The sequence below is a fragment of the Adiantum capillus-veneris genome, chromosome 23, assembly GCF_014529385.1.
Source record: "Adiantum capillus-veneris isolate H3 chromosome 23, ASM1452938v2, whole genome shotgun sequence".
NCBI lineage: Eukaryota > Viridiplantae > Streptophyta > Polypodiopsida > Polypodiales > Pteridaceae > Adiantum > Adiantum capillus-veneris.
Window position 1 is genome coordinate 45,780,369 of NC_140953.1, and position 15,464 is coordinate 45,795,832.

Genomic DNA, 15,464 nt, shown 5'->3' on the forward strand with positions numbered 1-15,464 from the left:
CGGTGGTGGCCTCTTTAACTTCTTGCTCTTGCCGTGGTTCTTTGTTTGGAGAGCTTCCAAGTTTTCTCCTACTGACTTTTCAATAAGTTTGGCTAGTCACTTCTCTTTGAAATCCATGGTTTCTTTGTATGCTTCATTATAAATGTTTTTCATGTTGAGCTTGTCATTAGAGTACTACAGTCTCTGATACAAATTGTGGAGCTATTGGTGGCGAGCTTAGATCTCATATTCATTTTATCCCTCACATCATGTGCAAACTGCACATACTTATCAATGTCATCTAGACTTTCCAAGTTTCTTGAGTGGCTAGCTTTTGGTTGATCTGTTTGCGTGTCTGGAGCCTTGGTGGGGAGGGCTTCATCTAGCTTATCTTCTTGGTCCTCTTCAGTCTTCTTGACAAGCTCTGTTTGTGCTTCTTCATTTCTAGCATCTGGAGCACTTTCCTCTTGTTGTGGTTTCTCTCTTGGAGGAGTAAAGGGTGTATCTTGTTCAATGTTTGCTTGTTCTGGTGGTGAGTCCTCTCTTGGAGGTGTTTGCTCTTCATCTTGTGCTTTTTCTTGCTCTTTTTATCATTTTTCTTGCCAATAGAGATGTTATAATCCGCAAGAGGATCATCATTCAGATTGTATAGGAGGTTTTTTGGATCGAACTTTGAACTTTCTAGGTGAGGGCTTCCATTTCTATTCAAAGTCCCCTTTGAGCCCTCTCTCAAGCTCAAAAGCAGCTTCCCTCTAAGCCCTTGCCGCTTTTTGGGGTGGTTCTTCTACTTGTCGTGGGTCTTGGTTGCCTTTTGGGTTCTTCGTCATCTACCTTAGCTTTTGCCTTTTCTCTTTTCTTCCTTTTGAACGGAGTGTTCTTCTCCTTCTTTTCTTCTTCCTCTTTGTCGTTGTTAATGGCCTTCTATGTGGTAGTGGTCTCTTGGCTTGAGACATTGACCAGCCTTGTCCTCAATCTTGTGTCAATTTGTGGATCTCTTGTCTTTGCTTCTTCGTCATCATTATTCTTTTATACTAGCCACAAATTTTTCTTTGGAGCAGGTGATAGATGTTGTACCTAGCCAATATCATGATAGGCTATCCATGTTAGTTCTTTTGGATCTCCCAAGAAAGTTATGTTCTCTAGCTTTTTCACATGGTTGAGGGTTGTGTAGACATATTGGACATGGTTCACTTTAGTCTCGTGGGGGTCACTTAATAATTATGTGACTATCATGTGAGTGCATCAAAAAGGGTTATTAAATTTCTTTTTTTTCACATTTTTACATACAGAAGAGTACCATAAAATGAAATTAGAGAAAAAAATTATAGATTAAATAAGAAAAGGGTGTTTTCTATTTGTCAAAAATTGATAGATAAGGATTTTTAGAAATAGTCCTTGAACGCACACGATATACATAATTTATACATAGTGACGTCCCCTTTCTTGGATGCTTGAGTAAATGTGGAAGGCACGATATGATTTGGAACTGTATATCTTGGAGGACACTTTGCAGTGAAGTGGAGATGCCGGTGATAGATCCTAAGTGCTCGCTCTATCTCCATTTTCTTTAGATCAGAGAATGATGTGGATCTATTGGTGAAAATGCTAGTTGTGGGTAGTTATCGGTCTCTCATTGGTTTTCCTTCCTTTTGCAACTTTAGGGAATTACAACTTGCTCTTCTGTGATGTTTAATTCTATTAGGGAGTCATTCAAATCTGAAATGGTTGCCCTCCTTTCTTGTGTAATACTATGTAAGAGCTCATAAGCTCTCTTGTAATCAACATTGCAGCAGGGCTCCAGCTCCATGTAATCCTTGCGGCCAATCTTCTCCCAAAGTGGCTTGACTACATCTTCTTTGGCAAGGTCCTGAGCTTCCTTTGGCAACATTTGGACTTCTACTCTGGATCCTTGTGAGCTTTTGAAGGTGTCATGGTAGACGGTGACATGCTGACTCTCTTGTTGTTCCTTGGCAAGCCACATGTGACACTTTCCTCATTTAGTGATTCTTCCTCTATTTAATATGGAGAAAGTTCGGCCAACTTTTCTTTCATGGTCCTTGTTCCTTGTTTCCTTGTTGTTCCTTGGCAAGCCATGTGACACTTGCATCTTTCAGTGATTCTTCCTCTATTTGATATGGAGGAGGTTCGGTCAACTTTTCTTTCATGGTCTTCTTTTTTGGAGCTCCTAAAGTGGATGAGATTGAACCTGACAAAATATCATCAAATTTGGTCGTCAGACCAACTCTAACAAGTCCCAACAAGTAGAAAAGCTAATAAAAATAAAAAATGCACTAAAAAGTACAATTCTGACAAACTTTATCTTAGGCGTGCCTAAGATGCAGATGTGTTGAAATGCCTACAAAATGGTGCTAGATTGAATGAATAGGATTTGTATGAGTTGCAAGTGATGTGCATGAATTTTGATGGATTTTGGACACTTGTGGTGAGAGTTATGGACAACTTTGTCCGCTTTATCACTTTTAGAGCTTTTGGTGAATGATGGAGTTATGATGTGCCAAACTTGATGAGACTTTTTAAGGTGATTTATTTGAACCTTATGTACATATCTATGTCCTCAAATGACAGGTCAGGTCCTCTTGGTGGCATTTCTATGTTAGGCATGCCTAAGGTATATATGGATGATTTTGGGTCAAACTTAGCTCATGTCAACTTGATTGGCTTTGTAGGGTTGAATCTTGGTGCTTGATGAAGTTTGGGAAAGTATACCAATGTGATGTAGGATTTTTGATGGGGTAAGGGGATCACGACATGTGAAAATATGTGCAAAAAGTGCTTTCAACCATGTAGACCACCTTTGGTGGCCCTAAGATCAAATTTACATTTTATTGTCACCTAGGCCCTAATCTTGCCCTACCTAGCCTCTACTATGTTAGTTATGATGGTTGAAGCCCTTGGTTGTGTTTCTTGCACTTAACGGTTTCCCTTGATGAGGTTGATGGTCTTCTTTTGAGCCGAGATTGACTTGGAATTATTAGGAAGTAGTTATATTTCCACTGAAGGTTGGTGAAGGTCCATTGCAATGTATAGAGTGCCCCCCTTGAGTTTGAGGTCGAACCGACCAATATTTTGCATTGTGGTGCAAAATGTCTTTGCAGTGAAGATATGGTCATTTTGCCCTATCCTGATGATTCGGACTCCAATGCACCCCTAATTCTCCACAGTTCCCCAATATGATACCCTCGACAATATGTCAAATTTGATCCATATCTGGCTCCTTTCATCTTCACGCCAAAGATACTAGGTCATCTTTTCTGGCATATTTTACAACTTTGAGCTTACCAATGTGTTCCACCACTAGTGATGAGCCTATAATTCAAGTTTGGTGGAGTTTGGATGTCTGGTGTGGCTAGTGTTAGTATCTCTATTCCTGAAAGTTACCAAATTTCCCTGTGTTGGCGTGCCCCCTATAGCCCTTGTGGTTTGCAAAGTGATAATTAAAATACTTCTATACATAGTTAGGAACTTGCCCCTCATGGATGGAAGCGAGTGAGAGCTGGCACACGGTATATAGGAGCGCGTGGGGTCACCGAAATCCACAACCTGGAGCTCTCTCTCTAAAGGCTAGCCTATGCAAATGAGAGGGAAAATGGCCTAAGGGACTATACATACCTGGACTTTTCTGACACTCCCCATCCAATACCTACCATTTGAGTTCACTAGGCCTTATAGTGTACTCCTACATCAAAAAAATTTAAAAACCGACATCCGTGGACCCTTCTCTCGTAATTTGTTGCAGATGGTTAGTGAGTCAGAACGGCCGTCGAGTTTTTTGATCGAAATTGCTCCAAAAAAAAGGCTTTTCTTTTGAGCTTTGAGATTTGACGTTTGAAGTCGTAATCGTATTTTATTTATTTTGGCTTTTATTAGCTTTTTTAGCAAAAATTGAAGAAAATTAATTAAACTACTCAAAAACATCCACTCTACATTCAAAAATACGAAAACACTTCTAATGTTATTATTTGGCCATGTTTTTGTGGATTGTTTCATTTTGATCATGATTTTGGCCAAAAAACACACTGTACAAGTAAAAATTATACTATTTTTGACACATTGACTAGTCTTGTCCGCAACCTTGTGGCTACTGGTGGTGCTTCAATTTGCACTTCTTCTTCTTTTTCTCTTTTGCCTACTAGCCATAGATTTTGTTCTGGTGCTGGTGGTAGATGCTCTGCTAGACTGATAACATGATAAGCTATTCTTGTAAACACTTCAGGAGCTCCCAAAAAGGTATATAATGTTCTCTGGCTTCTTTACATGTGTGAGGGTGTTATGGATGTAGTGGGTGTGGTCTACTACAGTGGCTCTCTCTTTCTTGGATGCTTTTCTAAATGTAGATGCCACTGGATGATTCAAAACTTCTCCAAAATCCTCTCCTTCTGCAGCAGGGCATCTCACTTATATATGCATTAGAGGGTGCATTACAAGGCTAGCCTGGACCTTTGCCGAGGCAAGCGATCAAGGCAAGATAGGCCAAAAGCCAGAGGCGGCAAGAACTCGAATTGTAAGTTGTTACATGGACTGAGTCAGATAGCGAGTCGGATTGGCGCCACAATATATCTCATTTTTTACAAACACGAAGTTCTTTTTCTATTGAAAAGGTTGTTAGTATATCTCTCGACTCAGTGTTGTGAGTTGGTTGTGTGTGTGTGTGTGTGTGTGTGTGTGTTGGGGGGGGGGGGGGACAACAAAGTTGGATGATATGTGATGACAATCTCACAAAAAACATACAATATGCAAGATTTAAGTTGCTCGAAAAGTGCTCAAGGTGGAGGGTTCAAGGGATGTTGAGGTTATATCCATAGATGCAAAGGGTAGGAGGGAGTGTGGTGTGTGAGAATGGGAGTGTAGGAAGGCTTCCCCAAGAAAATTTACAAGAAAAAATTGCTAGGTTCCAACATCTAATGAGGCTTCAGTTTGCTGAAGTATCCTAAGAGGTAGCTCTTTTTTTTTTGGCCCCCCTGGGAGATGATTATGCCAAGAGAGGTCGAGATACGGGAGTTGAAGCAAGGACAGTTGGAGAAGAAATAGCAGGTGGCTCGTCAAAGCCATGGCGTGTGGAGGGGAAGATCAAGAGCAGAAGGCTTGCGAAAAAGGCTATGACTATGGGAAGTGAAGTCTGCAAGTGCCCGGGCAAGAAAGATAAGTCGAAGCAGCCTTTAACATCGGGGTCGAACAGACTCGAGGCGGCAAAGACAACAATAGAGAGGCCCCCGTGAACAAAGTCAGAGAAGCGAAGCTTGTATTGAGGTGCATTAGCGGCAGCAGTAGCGATGTCCGATGGGCCGCCGGCTGCCGTAGGTATCCAAAGACCATGAGGGGTTGCAATGCCATAGTAGCGACTTCCATCGGATGCATTGTATGCATCAGTGAAGCTCATGATGAAGCAAAAGAGCCCCAAAGAAGCCAGTAGGATTCCTGTCATGTACTTGTCGGCGGCGGCAGCGCATTTGCCGCCGTCTGAAACGATGGGCAATAGGAATTGGAAGATGAGCGCCGTGCCTGTGGGCAGGAAGTTGGAGAGATGGCCGATCGACTGGATGGTGCGGTGGACGGCACGCCACAGCGGCGATGTGGATGAGTCTGCGTCAGCATCCCCACTGGATCGGTGGTGGTGAGGACGTGGCATGGAGAGCTCGCCACTGTTTGAAGAGGCAGGCGCGGTAGCAACATGATTGCCATTCGCTGGAGGTGCCATATTAATCTGTTGATTGCTTGTGTGCAGTGGAATAGAGAGAATGGCAATATTGGATATCTACCAAACTTTAGAGGCTGTACTGTCGTATTTTATTGCAAAGCGTAGCGGCAACAACAGGCTTGCCTAATTCTGCTCTTCCACGCCACGAATTTCAGCAGCTTGACGGCTAACAGCAACGTCTCAATTCCTTTTTACTTGCAAGTCATTATTTGAGTGTGTCCGGGTCCTTACGTTTCGTGTTGTGTGTCTGTGTGAGAAGAAATAAGCCAAGTTCGTTTTGGTTTTTTTTCATTTTTTTGGATTGGGGGAGTGATGGCAAATTGGCAATGGAGTGGTAAAGAAATAGGATTTAAAACACCCACGAGTTTCGCATATAGTAAGAAGTTAAAGCCGACAAAGCCTAGCCCTGCTCTGCCTCGCATCAGCTTTGACGTGCGGTCGTCCAAGGGATGGGAGCGAAGGGCAAGTTTGGGGAGATCTCATCTGTGGTGGCTCTATTCTTGCACGATCCGGAACTGCGCTCAGATGGGCTGGATGTTGCTTTGGGAGGGAGGTAATGGTGGCTCTTGTCGGGTCCTCCAGGGGCTTCTGTCATGCCAAGGGCATACCCAAGGGAGGTCACGGACCTGGGCCAGTAAATGGCCGGCTGCCAGTGTGGAACAGGGCATTCAGTAGCCAGGGGCTATATAAGGAAGGTTGGGCGGTGAATCCAGGTGAGGCAGTTCCCTGGGGGGAGGAGGAGGCATGGAGGAGGGGAAGAAGCATGGTCTTCTCTTTCCCTCTCGTTCTCGCTGTCTCTCAAAGATCTCTCTTGCAAGGCATCCCTCTCAATCTCTCTTGCAGCCATGGCGAAATTCGTGCATGGAATTGCATGAAGGTACGACAGGAATATGGCGTGCCCGCAAGCTTGCATGGATGCTGAGGCTCGGCACGTACAACCATGGGCACAAAGGCTTGTGGGGGAGGAAGGGCCGACTTCGACCTGCACGACACCCTGCATGGAGAGGGTCTACGGATGCGCGCTGGCCTAAGCAACAAATTTCGCTTCTGCTGCGCGGCCGCATGATGATCACACAGGCGTAGAAGATCACCTTCCTTGCCTGCGCAGATCGGCACGCCATTGCTGTAGCAGAAATTTTATTTTATTTTATTTTAGGGCTCTTGCAGCCACGTGGGCGCCCAAGGATACCCCCCTAGTGGCCCGTCCCACCCATGGGGTGCCCAAGGGGCTACCCTTGGTGAGGCAGAAGCCTTGAGGAGCCACCCAAGGGGGGCGGATTGGGAAGTTCTTCCCTTTACGAGTATTGATAGAGGCCATAGGCGGCAAGGCATGTACGGATCGTCACCAAAAGGGCTAATGAGGGACGACATGCCCATCGAGCCAGACGGCGGGCGAGCCTCACAGAGAAGAAAGGGCGGCACACATATTGTATCATGCATGGTCCTGCGAGAGCCTCGTCAAGTGGATCATGGCTGCAGGGCATGCAACCGCATGAAAGGTCACCAAAGGCCATTTGCAAGGTCACCGGCAAGGCACTTGGAGCCGGCACGCGAATTTGAAGGATGTGGTTGACCTAGGCTAAGGACAAGCAATGATTGTCAGGTTTGAGATTTCATGTTATTGAAGTTTTCCTAGCTTTATGTAGGTGATTGTATGCACTTCTACGGGTCACATATGACCATGGTTAAGAATACAACAAGCTCTTATGCGCACGAGCAAGGCTCAAGCATGCATGGTCATGCAGCATGCATGGTCATGCAACATGCACTATGGATTTTTTACTCGATCGTGTAAGACGCGCTGCGGCTACGAGCCGAGCTCGAGACAGGCATGGCCTATTGCTCGACTAGTTGAAGGCGACAAAGGTGTTCGGCATGGCTGACCACTTGTTACAAATTGAGAAGCTGCTTATTTTGAATTTGACTTTTTGCTAAGAACATGGTTCCTAGGGAGAGTCTGTCCGCGTTTTTATTCGCTCACGACAAACCTATATGGTCAAGGACAACAGGAATCAAGATAAGCAAGTACGCATACATACCTTGCCAGTATTGTTCTGCTTCTCAATCCACTGTACAGGTAGACAAGGTCCATTCTTGGTACATGATCGACAAGGTCGAGTCTCTTTGCTATGACATCTATCGCCAATAGCGTTTGTTGGTAATGAGGCCAGACGTAGTTATATGAAGCAAGGCTTCCATTTCTGCATCCCGCATTGCGACTCCCCACATTTGACATATGCTATGCGCTTACAAAATTGGGAAGTACTAGGGCGCAATGTGTTTGCAGGTTATTTCATTACGTACCAGATGGGTGTATAGACACGAGGGCGTATATGCATATGCGACAACTCTCTCTCGCAAAGAAAATATGGCTATGAGCCGGTTGGAAGGAGTTTTTTCTTCCATATTTCATGACAATTGGTCGCAGTCGGACGACCAAGTTCTCCAAGTTTCAGTTTTTCTTCATTTTTTTCTCCATGTGTACACTTTACCTGGCAACTACTATCATTGTGCTTTGGCAATTTTACACGACAGTTTTATACGAAGCCAGACACTTATAGTTTTGGCTCTCACGTTTGAGGCCATCACTCTCGCCAAGGGCTTCAAACTCTGTATGCAAGGCATACTAGCTAGGTGGGTTCAATTCTACCGCCTCATGAAATACGCTTCCGATATCCCACTCGCAACTCTGTCAAGGACAAGATAAGTTCGGGATTGTTTAACATGATTTTTGGTTGCTCTCAACACACACCAAAATTAAAAGGAACCTAAATCTAGGGCCTCTTTCACAAGAAAAGTGTCATTTTTAAGTCATTCTTGTAAAGTCACGACCCCATACATGGTAAGTAGGTCAAGCTGTGGCTTGTGTGTTTTCGTTACGTCTCTCGATGAGAGCATTATACAGGCAGATTGTTGCAAGTCAGGCATAAGATGTGTAAGAGCACACAGATTGGGCACCCACTTTAGAAATTTACGAAAAGTTCCTCAACCCAGCATGCTCTTCTTCTCTCTCTCTTTCGAAGAATAAGGAAAACTTTCTAAGAATCTCTTTGATACATGTTTTGCTTGTGAGTCAGTTTGAGCCAAGGTGCTCTAATGCTCAGCTAGAACTTGGCCAAGAGGCCATTCACATTAGTCTTCATCGGTTCATCGATTGAACACTAATTGCCATAAGGGCTATGATCCACACACAGGCTGGCTAAGAGCCGTTGTCAGATCTTGGGTAAGACCCAACTATTGGTATTCCTTGGGTGATTGTTCTTAAGATCGAACAGATCTGCCCAGTGGAGTACACATCGACGTTAATGGACAATCAAGAGTCTTGTCATTAGCGGATGTTTAGGGTGTCATTTTTGCACTACATTTTTTTAGTGGGACGCTCAAGTTGAATTTTTGATAATCTTAAACTCACATCTGCTAATCTATACCACGGAGTTTAGAAGCAGCAAACAGTTGAGACAACATGGTTGTCCATAAGAGCTAGGCATTTCACTTGCGTGGATCTCCTGCTCTCTCTATAGCACTGCGAGTGTCTATGGAAGCACAGTTTTGGGGTAAGACCCAGCAAGTAATTACTAAATCACTCCATCGGTATTCAGGATCACATTAATGGACAAGCAAGAGTCTTGTCATTAGTGGATGATTAGGGTGTCATGTTTGCACTACATTTTTTTAGTGGGACGCTCAAGTTGAATTTTTGATAATCTTAAACTCACATCTGCTGATCTATACCACGGAGTCTAGAGGCAGCAAACAGTTGAGACAATATGGTTGTCCATAAGAGCTAGGCATTTCACTTGCGTGGATCTCCTGCTCTCTCTATAGCACTGCGAGTGTCTATGGAAGCACAGTTTTGGGGTAAGACCCAACAGGTAATTACTAAATCACTCCATCGGTATTCAGGATCACATTTTGATCTATCACAGTTGCACTTTCAAGGAAAGACGTCCACAATCTACCAAGGGGTAGTGGAAAAATCCAATCATTTTTATGCACTGTCAACTATGTTCGTTACTGTTAACTGCTACTTGTGCAGTTTCTCTCACAGGTTAGGCCAAGGGGTTTGACTACAAAGATTCTAACCAACGGGTTTGGATTGCGAAGGTAACACCCAGGTTTTTCATTGCTATGTTGATTATTTTTCATTTTTCCATAGTACTCCTATGCATTTGAACACAAGTAAGTGAACTTTAAGTTCAACCTTTAGGTACGCATCTAATTTGGTTTTGTTTCTTTTTTGTTCGTTTTTTCCACGTCGGATGCGCACACTATGTTATCATCCAATTTTGCTCTTAAGAGAAATGACACGATCATGTAAGAGCCAACCCATTTGGGTTGTGCTATCCAAAACCAGTTTTTGCATTATGCAGTTATAGACCCACTTGTAGGGTTTATTTGGCACTTGTTGTCACATGGGATACAACATAGTCTAGGGACTCACAAAGTTCGGTTTAGCCCGTGTGGAGCAAGGTTAATGAGGGTCCCTCTCACTCCTGTCGTATAGTGTTTGCAGTAACCTCCACGCACAAGTACATCTTGTACTTGTAGGATGTTCTTTTTTCAGACATCCTTAGTTGAAACATATTCCACATGTGGCGAATATAAGTCTCTGGGACTGACATTGGCACCCACTATTTCAAGTATGTGTCACGACAAAGTCCTTAGGTGTTGGTCAAATCCGTTTTCTAGACCATTTTCAGCATGACGTATCAGGAGCAATTTCAGTGGCTAAAAATTGTCGGATACTCGGAAAGACTTGTTAAGGTACAAGTACTGCTAAACAACATTAACGGATGGTTGTTTATACATATAGCAAGGCTATGATTTGTTAATGAAAAAGTTTCATTGTTTGTACCTAGAAGTGATAACTGTTTCACCTTCTATTATGGTCTTGACATTTCAGCAAGGCTTGAAAATGATTGCAACGAACAATATTTAGTTTCTTTTCAGAACTCTTTACATTCCTCTTTAATGTGTGCTAGGCGCATCACATTCGCCATAAGTATTGGCAAGTATGATCATGGATATACAGGTTCGGATCCGTTTTTTGCTAAATGCATGTACATTAGGTGTTATGGGCCCTAGTGTTTTAGAAAAGGCTAATTTGGAGTGGCATGCATATTTATCACATTAGTTGCTTATGAAGCATTTCGCAGTATATCTCTATGCGATTCCTTTTGGGGTGTACCAATCACCCACAGAGGTCATGGCTCGGTTTGGGTGCTTGTGTATCTTTCAAGGTAACGATGATGGTTATTTAGAACATTGTTGATTCGACATCACTATTGTACGATATTGTGACCTCCGTTATGGTGGGGAAAACACACCTCAGTATTGTCAGTTATCCAAGGGGATAGGCAGATTACACAGTGTAATCTTGTGCTAAAGGATATGCAAAGTGCGTACATTAGCACCAAGCAATCCAATTAATAAGCAATTAATAAGCATTTATTGCTCTACTCGGAGTTTGCTTACCATAAGTTAAAGCATGTTTGCGACTAGGTTTAGTCTCTTCATGTATAAGTCAGGTTCTCAACCTGGAATACTAGCTATGGTGGGGTTGTTTACTGATGGAATTTGAGAACAAGTCACGGACTTAAACTTGACTGATGAGTTATGTCATCAAGTTACTTTCATGGATAGTGACAAGAGGTACTCTTTTGGGTACATCTTTGTTGTGATAGCTCGTTTAGCATGCTCAAGTGCGTTCTAATTAGAGTCTACACACTATGATTAGATAGGAACTGGTAACACAAGATGGTTACAAAGGGACAACAATGTGGAAATCAAGATGTTACTCTTGGTTTCATTGAACCTCCTACTGAACCGTGTTCCACTCAAGCAAACAGCTAGAATATCTATGAAGGATGCCACAGTGGAAAACGTTAGTGTATTATCACTCTTGTTTTTTAGGACGAAAATGCTTCTCCAAGGGGGGAGTACTGTCATGCTAAGGGCATACCCAGGGGAGGTCATGGACCTGGGCCAGTAAGTGGCCGGTTGCGAGTGTGGAACAGGGGATTCAGTATCCAGTGGCTATATAAGGGAGGTTGGGTGGTGAATCTAGGCGAGGCAGTTCCCTGGGCATTACAGCTTCGGCTCCTTTCAATTTGTTGCTACGGGGCTGGGCAGCTCCAGGCTTCCACTGAGTGTCTGTTGTTCATTTTGAGAATGGGGGACTGGAGACACATGGTGTCGTGGCGGTAGCTGCAGCGAGCCTGTGGTGGCACCTCCTCCCTCTCTTGCTTCGGTGATGGTTCGCAAGGGTGCTGTTGAACTGGTGGTGGCTTTGGTTATTATGATTTGATGGCTCTCCTTTGACTTCCTTTGTGCGATTTTGGTTCATTTGGTGGTCGAGCGGTGGCCGCTTAGTACAGCAGGTGGCTCAGTGTTCGTCTGCCGGTTTGTTGGCTATGGAATCTGCATGGGTGGTAAATCTGCAGGTCCTTGGTGGCATCGTCGATCCTCCTATTGAAGATACAAGGCTCTCCTCAAAAGCTTGGTTCGGATGTGATGTCTTCTTCTATTTAGTTGTGGCTCCGGTCGTGCTAGTGCCTTTTGCGTTGGTGATGAAGCTTATGGAGGTATCCTTTTCTAATCTTGATGCTTTCTATCATATTAACCTATACCGAGATTTTGTGGTGGGGTGGCTCTCTTGTTAGCCGAAACCTTGTGATTCTTTTTGGCCTCTTAATTTGTTCATTTGAACTCATGGAAGCCATGGCTCAGGTGAGCATGGCTTACATTGTAATTTTTTTGGTTTTCAATACATTATCCACTCACAGGATGTGAGTTTTGCTATAAAACATAAGGATTTAAAGAGCCTCAAAATGATATTATCTTGTCGCTTTTGTTTTTGTTGTTTTTTTCTTTTTTCCTTTTTTGGGATGGAGGGGGCACACCTCTCATCAATTAGGGCCCTACACCATTTTAGAAAGACCAAGCCATTAGATATTGGCAAATGAGGACACATAGACACTCTAATGAAAATCCTAGCTATGTTCTTCTGAAAACGATCGAAAAGTGGGCGAAAAACGGTCGTGGTCAAAATTCAATTGCCAATGGTCGGTAGTCAATTTCTCGGTGGACTCGTCTTCTCAAGGGTGGCCACACATGGGTGCATTAGAGAGTCGAACTTGGACTTGTTTACACAAGGACGGCTACACACGGTTGCCTCTCATGAGAAAGGGTAGCTCTTTTGGCCTATAAAAGGAGGCCTTTTCTACACACATTTTGCATTGTGAAGTTGATAAAACAAGGTGTATGTGAGGTGGTGAGAGTGAAGCAAAGTGGGAGCTCCATTAAGGGTATAATCCCTTTATAACCTACTTCTAGTTTGAAGTCCTAAAGCCATTGAGTGGCCTTTTTTTGTGGACATAGCCCACATTGGGTAAAGCACGTATATTGTGCTCTCTCTCTCTCTCTCTCTCTCTCTCTCTCTCTCTCTCTCTCTCTCTATATATATATATATATATATATATATATATATATATATATTATATATATTGTTTGCGGGTCGCCGTGACGGACGTCCATAGCATAGCCTTCAGGCATCAACATAAATATCAATACCAGGGAAGCGACTCGGATGAGGCATGGAAACTCACTAGGGTGTCAATCCTAATGAAGTGAACTCGAAGAGATGCAACTACTAACTCTACAAGCAAATCAAACGCACTAAAGCCAAGTAATCTGCCTATGTCCTTCTACACATCTCTATAGTCATCACGCTTGTTTACCATGCCAATCATATCGGATTCGCACGAAACTTGAGGGGAAGCTACAGGGGACTATCAGGAGCATATCCTATCACTATCATAGCATTCTGGAAAGGTACATGGATCGCGATCGTTCGTCCCAAAGTATACAAAAACAGTAAACAATTGACCCTAAAGGGTCATTTTTGGGTCCCTAAAGCCTCTCCTAGGGTCAAAACAACATAAAATACGCATATAAATACTCAAAACAACGATTTAAGACCTAAACGGATGCGTTTGAAACCTTCACCGAATCTTGAATGCTTACACTTCAATGAAAGAGCAGAGTAAGAGGAACACAATGCAAGAAACAAAACTGAATTTGGATTACCGTAGCCACAGATGCAATGATTACAAGTTGGAGCAAAGAGGTAGGTCTCTGTGCGTAACGCAATAGTCACTTATCTTCAAAAAATAATCCCCCTTTCCCACTAACCTTAATATATTATATAACTACAGCTTTCTAAAGTGGCCGGTGGCCAACTTCTCATGGACCTTTACATACATCATTGGAAAAATTACATCTTTGACTTAGACTTGACATAGACAATTGACATTAGGCTTTTACAGGGTTTGATGTATTAAACATCAGAAAAATAATGTGACCACATCAAAACTTTGGTTGGCTGACCCAACGGGCGCCTTGGCTAGGTGGGCACTTGTATGTTGTTATCACCTCCAAACACTCCCCCCTTCCTAGCTTGTGTCGTCCCTTGACACGACCATTTGTAGTCTGGTCTTCTTGTTGATGAGACTCCCCCCTTTCTCGATTGAGGTATATCTGGCATGTTTTGCTTGTTCAAATGGGGTGCCCATTTGCCTTTGATTGATGAACATGTGTTCTTTGTGATTTGGATGTTGTGGACGAGGCATTTGTGCATGTTGTTGCACATCTTGCTTTACCTTTCCATTTGTGCAGGTGGTCAATGATACTTGCTTCTTTGGATACTTTTCCTCCTGGTGCAGTTGACTTTTTATTGGAGCTCATATCTCAAAATGTTTGAGACTTTGACATGTGTGCACTGGCATCTCCGATTTGATTTTCTTTACCACTTTGTCAATAGAGCTTTGTTGGTATCTTTGAAGATAAGAGCTGCTCTTGTCGAAGCGTAGTTGAGAACAATGTGGCACCACTTTATCTTTTTGAAGATCGTGTAGCAAATTCTTTATTGGTTTCATTTGATGGAAGGAATATATACAATAGAATAGTGATGGGTATTTCTAAATTAGGGTCTAGAACCTGAATGACCAAAGGGAAAAACCCAGTGGGAAAAAATGCCTTTGGTATACGCTCTTATTGGGGTGGAACACTTGGAAGTTGAGTACCTATTCATGCAAGGTGAGTGCTTGGGAGAAATAAAGTAAAGAGTGTGTAATGCAAGCGCCAATTATGGGACATTCTATATGCACACAAGAGTTCTTTCAAGAAAATCATGTGGTGTGAAAAATGAGTTGTTGGGTGCTTCAAGGAACAAATGTAGCACATGTGATATCCAAGGACATCTCAATAGCTTCCACATTTCCAAGAAGGGTTTTTTATGTCGAAGCTTCTTTACTCATTACTCACTATGCATAGTGTGTGAGTGTCTTTTGGACTCTCTTCTTCACTTTACCAAACTTAAAATACATAGACTTGGACTCTTATGCTCACCTATACCAACATGAGCGACACAACATAAATATGCTCAACTCCTCCACCTTGAGCAGTACCTAGAATAGCTAAGACTCTTAGACCACACAGAATATTATTTGAAGCTTTGGGACTAATGCCTTGCTCATTTAGTGGCTCAGCTGTCCGACTCTTGACTTTTATGCCATGTATTTTTAATGGCGACTTGGACTTACCTGTTCATGGCCTGAAACCCAATGCCATAAGTTCTTGAGATTAAGGCCTCTATCATTGCTTTGGTCTTTGGATGCCACCATCTTTTCAAGTAAGTTGGCATACTTTGACTCCTCTAGCTTCTTTTGTTGCATGGGATGTTCCGTAAGAAGGCCTCATTGTTGTACCT

General features: G+C 43.1%; 1 protein-coding gene across 1 annotated transcript; it reads right to left on the bottom strand.

Moving 5' to 3' along the window:
• Positions 1-3,931: 3,931 nt before the first annotated feature.
• On the bottom strand, positions 3,932-5,823 carry LOC147427733 (protein DMP4-like). The gene has a single exon (XM_086497330.1). The coding sequence runs from the start codon at positions 5,693-5,695 to the stop codon at positions 4,970-4,972; it is 726 nt and encodes a 241-aa protein (XP_086353456.1). The 5' UTR covers positions 5,696-5,823; the 3' UTR covers positions 3,932-4,969.
• Positions 5,824-15,464: the final 9,641 nt, after the last annotated feature.